General features: G+C 32.0%; 1 protein-coding gene across 4 annotated transcripts in view; it reads right to left on the bottom strand.

Annotated features, from left to right (window-relative positions):
• Positions 1 to 382: 382 nt before the first annotated feature.
• Positions 383 to 6,392, bottom strand: part of Gria2 (glutamate ionotropic receptor AMPA type subunit 2) — a 124,186-nt gene continuing 118,176 nt past the window's right edge. For 2 of the 4 annotated variants that reach the window (XM_029475049.2, XM_029475050.2), the window contains exon 16: positions 384 to 6,392. This exon is cut by the window's right edge and continues 151 nt beyond it. In XM_029475049.2, the coding sequence (XP_029330909.1) occupies positions 6,379 to 6,392 (14 nt within the window). In that variant the 3' untranslated portion in view covers positions 384 to 6,378. The other 2 variants (XM_021159170.3, XM_085835816.1) reach the window with 2 other exon arrangements.

Raw genomic sequence — 6,392 nt, 5'->3', positions numbered from 1 at the left:
AATCATAAAACTCCTAGAAGAATAGGAATTTTGTATCAGAAAATTCTTGACCAAAAGATGCTGTGAAAAAATATTATACATACCCGAAAAACCTATAAATTATATTATGAAAGTCAAATAAAAAGAAATGTAAAATATACATTTCTTAATTTTTAATTGAGAGTGATTCTGATGCCTAGCAAATGTGTTTCTTTGCCTACTACTGGTGGCATAATGAATTATGTATTGATTAAAATAATTGACTTTAACATGTACACTCCTATACATACACATATATATATGTATATATATATATATATATATATATATATATATACACACACATATATATATGAATTCCTCTAAAACATTTCTCACACAAATCAAATTATTTGCTTTGAGTTTATGTCTTACTTAATGCAAATAAAATAAATTAAACAATAATAAATACTGATACTTGTTTTTAACCACTTCCGTTGATAAATTCAAAATTGTTCTGTACTTGGTTGGGAAATTCCCTGTTGCTATTTAAATTTCATCTACAGTTTTCTTATTTTCTTATCATTGAAATGGCTTTTAGGTGCATGTAAACTAAGCTATGTAGGAGGCAGAGGTTAGCATCACCAAACTGTGGTGTTTGTTGATGAACTGAATTTGACTTTTTGAGAGGAGAGAGAGAAGTTGTGATTATAAGGAAGCAATTTACCAAATATAAGCTTTTTTGAAAGGAAATAATGAGTCCATGTTAGAGGCAATTTCTGATGAATGTTACCAAGACTTTTGTCCTGAATGAAAGTACAATGTCTTCTACAGAAGAACAGGTAAATATACCAATTTTAATTGTCAGATACTAACCCTAAACCCAAATTATTTCTATGTGACTGGGAACACATCAGAGCATGATTTATAGAAACTTCTCAGAAATAGAGGCTTTAAATTTAGCCCTTACCTCTCATAAATACTATTTAATAGATTCAATAAGCATTTCTTAGAGCAAATGGGTAAATTAGTGAGTTACTGAATGAATGTTCACAGATAAAACTGACTAGCATGTTAAGATGATAAGACCATTTTGAACCAAATAACAAAACTTTCTGCACTGAGTGGCACTCCCATGCAAGAACCTGTTTCTTCAAGCATCAATTTTAAAAGATACAGTCTTTCCTTTCATCATTCCAGGAAACTGTCCTAGTATCCACATACTCCAGTTGAGGAGACACACAGAGGTGAGGGGATGGGGAAGATAAAGCTAGAGAGCTGGACTTGACTCCCTCCCAAGAGTTTAATCCACTCCCCCACATTCCAATTTACAGTAAAATGAAATTGGCACATTAACCTGAAAGGAAAAAGAAAGAAAGAAAAGTGACCAAATTTATTCAGTAAATCCAGGTTATCATTAATTAAATAGTTCTGAGTTTATGCATATCCAAAAGGAGTTTGGCTGTGGAATAGCAAAATTAGGTTATGCTTATACTTTGTGAGAGATATAAATTTCAAAATCCTAGGGAATTGAATTAAAATAGAGAATAGATTGTGCTTCTAATGAGGTGGCTATCAAAACCCTGATGGGCAAAGAGAAGACCGAGTTCTCAGTTTTTCTGCTTCTTCAGAGAACCTCCTGCCTCCTCCAGGAACTCTACTGAATGTGGAGTCTTTAGGTGAAATGGAAATATAGCTAACCAGCCATTGTTGGATCAGAATACATGTGTGATGCAAACATGGAGATTAACACATGCTTTCCTCTTTTGCTTGAGAGATGCCTAGTTCCTTGCTATGGTCATTAAAAAGACTTTGAAAGTTTCAGTCCTGTCTTGGTCAAAGTGAACTGCATTGTACGTGTTCTCAAAGCAAAATTTCTCATAAGGCAAGTCAAAGCTAGATGGACAGTGTGAGGGAGGGATGCAATGGAATAAGATGGATGAAACTATACACTGAGAAAGTATGATATTGGAAATAAGTTAAGTGACAAATGTCACTTGTATCTAAGGGTACAAAGAGAGTGTAAAATATAAAGCAAGAAAGGGATACAGACAGGACACAAGACATTCACAAATTCTTCACAATCCACATTAGCTCTGGGCACTTCTTTAGAGCTTGTGGGAACTTTCTGAGATGTCATGTTTACATAAATGTATTTGAACCTCTATGGGCTTGGAGTGTCGTGTGCTGTCCCGTGGGTTGTTCTTTTTAAACATAAAGTGTAATTATTGAGTGTCTAACAAAATGTCTTGTGTCATGGTTTAACCCAAACAATATATTAAAAGCATTTTTTTAAAAAGGTTTAATTCAATATTTCCCAGACCATCTAGTGCTCCCTCAAACTTTTGTTAAGGTCTCAGAGCAGTTTGTGTATACTTACCCATCCTCCGTTCCGGCGAGGTAAATTAAACCAGTTTTAAGTGTCAGAGCACCTTGTACATCTTTCCATAGTTAATGCATATTTGCAACTTTCAGGCAACTTCTTTAATATGCTTCTTGTGAATCTATTCATAAAGATTTGTCACGCTTACCTAATCAAGTGTCCAAAGTTAATGCTATACTCTTATTAATGTATATATTTCCAACTAATGCTAGTGTTATAAACATTCTAAGTCATTAGATCAAACGCCTGCATATTACATATAAATTAAATAGAAAGATACATTTGACCTAATTGCACTTTCTTTCAGAGAACTGACCAACCCCCCCAAAAAATGAACATTCAATTTTATCAGCAGAAAGCAAGTTTAAAAACATAGAAATTCATTCCACACGTGACGTCATCGACTAGTTTCTATTATGTAGATGTACCTCCAGATTACCATTAGGTAAAGCATGAAAGAAAGTATGAAAAACTGGTATATCATAGCTTAATGAACTGCAAAGAGGTTCTTTTAAAAAAGTTTTAATGATGTTATTGGTGCTGGAGGATTGCTCAGTGGTTAAGAAAGAACACTTGCAGTGGACCCAGGCTAGTTTCTCCAAAACCATTTTAGGAGCCGGCAAGCATCTTTAACCCCCACTCTAGATCTGATATACCTGGGCCCACCCCTGTTATCAGCAGACACCTGCACTCATGGGCATGTTCCCACATCAGCACGCACATACATACACTTCATTTAAAAGTAAAAGTTAATGATATCCTTAATATATGGTAGGTGCTAAAGGTTTTTACAGGAATATTGCTAGTAATTCTCTTCTTATTCTCAAAGTACTACCTTGATCGTGAAAATATCCACAGTATTTACAGATTAGAAGTGTAAAATTCCTGTATTTTAAGCAGAATCACCCTTATATTGGTGTGTTAAGTACTTGATACATTTAAGTATAAAAATTTTACAAATTTATGTGCAAGTTAGGAGAACTGTAATATTGGAATAACTTTAAAGTACATATAAATAGAATTGTGTAGTTATTCAAATGACCAGCTTTGTGAAGAAATTAGTTAAAGTGGAAAGAATTTTTAAGTTAAATAAGTGGTCAATTTTTAAAAGTCAAACCATATTTTAAAGCAAGTTACTTTCCTGCTCTTTAATATGAGTATCACATCAAATGAGATGACTGCACAGTAAGAGGGCTAAGTGCACAATGCCTGGTATGTTACCAGTGTTGTCTATTACAAAATAAGTGATTTAATCAATAGCCACATTTCTATATATCTCCAAAGTACCTAATGAGTATAGGTGTGAAATACCAGAATTACTAATTCTATTAATTTAAATTAAAAAATATTCTACCTTGACTCTATTCAGACTTTGCTGACAAAATGATGCCCTCCCTCACTAAAAACATCTAGATTTATTTGGGGAGAATATATGATACACTTTTTGGTTTCTCATTATTAGATTGATGTACCATTAAGTAAAAACAAAATAAAAAGATGTTGACATTTTATAAGAACATATTTTATGTATGACTGAAGTTTTCACAACACTCTGAAAAATCCATCAGATGTTAGATTTAAAAATAAAATCAAAAGCATTTTCAGACATAGTACACATGAAAAATTGGAAATCCCAGTATCTTCAATAGAAGTTGTAGAAAGTGTTTGTCTCCTTGGAGTACGACACCCACTTAACACAGCAGAGAATAAGGTACTATACTGTAAACAAAATGTACAGTAAAGGACAATTGTAAATTTACATAAGAATAGTTCATAATTATTTTGGTCTTTCCATAACAGTTTATAGAAAATGAATTTAAAAAAAAAAAACCTTGAGAGAGCTGTCACCACTCTTTGTTGAGCACTTATCACTTATATGCACACAAACACATCTATACAGCAATATACTGATGCATTGTTACATGGATATTGAACTAGATTTTACTGCCTAAAACTGAGCTCTGTGTTAGCCAATCAACATTATCCATACTCGAGATACTCTTACATTAAGTGTTCTTGTCATGTCATAACTATAAAAACATGAAAATATAACTTTACATTATTTCAATTATTTACATTAGTTCAAGCTTGACAGAGAAAAATTGATAAGCTCAATTTTTGGAAGAGTAGGCCCAGAGGTACAATAAATAGCTTTGATATTTATAGTCATCTTTTTTAAAATAATTTTTAAAAACTCATTTTAAGTACAATATGGAAATAATTAGTCTGCAATTTGGTCATTCTAGCATTTATTATTAAAACTGAAAATGTACCTCCAGAATCCCTGATGAGTAATGCACTCAAATTATTTTGTATGATCTTGGAATTTATAGAAGGGATGGTAAAATTTAGTGAAGATCATCATGAAACTACATGTTACCATGTAGAATGCAAGTGGCTACTGTTAAATCTTACATTTCTGATCTTTAAAAATAGTCAGTAAGTGCTCTACCAAGCACTTGGTCAGACAGCAAATATTATACAGATTGTTTATGAGAGAAAAATAACATATAAATCTTAAAGATAACTGCTGGGTGTCAGTTGCTTTTAACTCTAAAGTAATTTTATTTGGAGGACATTAGTGGAAATAAACAAAAGATATTTTAAGGAAGGAAAGATAGATGGCTTAAATGAATCAAATAGTGTAGTATGATTTCTTTAGTGAAAAGTTAGAGAGATGGGACAGTATCCACATTACACAAATTAAAGTGCCCCTTCTACTTAAGGCATAAATAAGAATTAATATATTAGAGTTGATTTTATAGATAGTAGTGGAAAGAAACTATTTGTAGGTGACTATAGTATTCAAAAACTGATGTCAGTTCTTATAAATTTTAAAACTAAAAATATATACTTAGTTTATAGATTTTGGCCAGTGTATAAGTTTCTGAACAGCTACCTTCAAGCCATTTTGACTTTATATATAATGATTACTGCTCCTACACAACCTTAAATACTTGAAGAGCAGAAAATCACACAATCTGACTTTTGATAATAACTTTGATTTTTAAATCTTCAAGCATTTATCTATATAGATTAATGCTTTTTAATTAACAAATATTTTACTATTATATATATGATGTACAGAAAAAATAGTTTTAGATATACTATTTGGGGTAAATTCTATTTGTCAAAGAAAAACTATTCCTGTATTTTAACTGGGGTCTTTTTCTTAGGGATCCTAAGGACTATGCTTTACTGTCTTTAGATCACTGGATGTATGACCAAACTGTAGCTAAGCAAAATTAACTGGACCACTTGCAAATAAAACAATAGAAAAAATGTTTATTTCAAATGTCAAGCATCGCCAAGTAGTTTCATATTAACACCAAATGTTAAAGAACAGGATACATTAAAGTTTTAATAACAATATTAAATTACAAGACTGGAGTCTCCTCTGTTTCCTTCCTCAGCATTTACATATTTGGCTTTGAAAAATATGGAACTGATACCATGGACCATTTTTCCCATCATTTCCCACACAGTTTGACTTTATTTTTTTTTTGTTGTTTTGTTTTGTTTTTTTGTTTTTTTGTTTTTTTGTTTTTTGTTTTGTTTTGTTTTTGTTTTTGTTTTTGTCTTAACCAACCAGTACGGAAGCAAATTTATTTAAAAGCCAGTTTGTCTGTGAAAATACCTAAAAATATTTTTTTTATTTTAAATGTTTTTTTTTTCCTCTTTTTTTTATAAAACAGGTCACATCTTGATGCAGTTGATGTCAAGTGTGCTTAGTCATTATGAATCAAGAGACTAACAATAGTGGCTGCGGAAACGGGTTTGTTGTCTGTACAAAGACTTCAGTTAAGTGATAGTACTTCCATGTTAGCTGTGCATGTCCACCACGCTTCCTCTGACATCGAAGTAGAAAAGGATGCTCTGTTTGTAATTAATCTTTCCTTACAATTCAAGGTGAACTCCACATAGTTAAGAATTCTTGGCTGAAAGAAAAGCCTTCAAGATATCGGATGCCTCTCACCACTTTGACAATAAACACACAAGGAAACCATTGTGTAAGGCACTCAGAAGGTTCCTAGCAATCACGAGAGATCAG

Source organism: Mus caroli, unplaced genomic scaffold (assembly GCF_978045245.1).
Source record: "Mus caroli unplaced genomic scaffold, Mus_caroli_1 scaffold_3, whole genome shotgun sequence".
Classification (NCBI taxonomy): Eukaryota; Metazoa; Chordata; class Mammalia; order Rodentia; family Muridae; genus Mus; species Mus caroli.
This window is presented reverse-complemented; position numbering and strand designations above follow the sequence as displayed.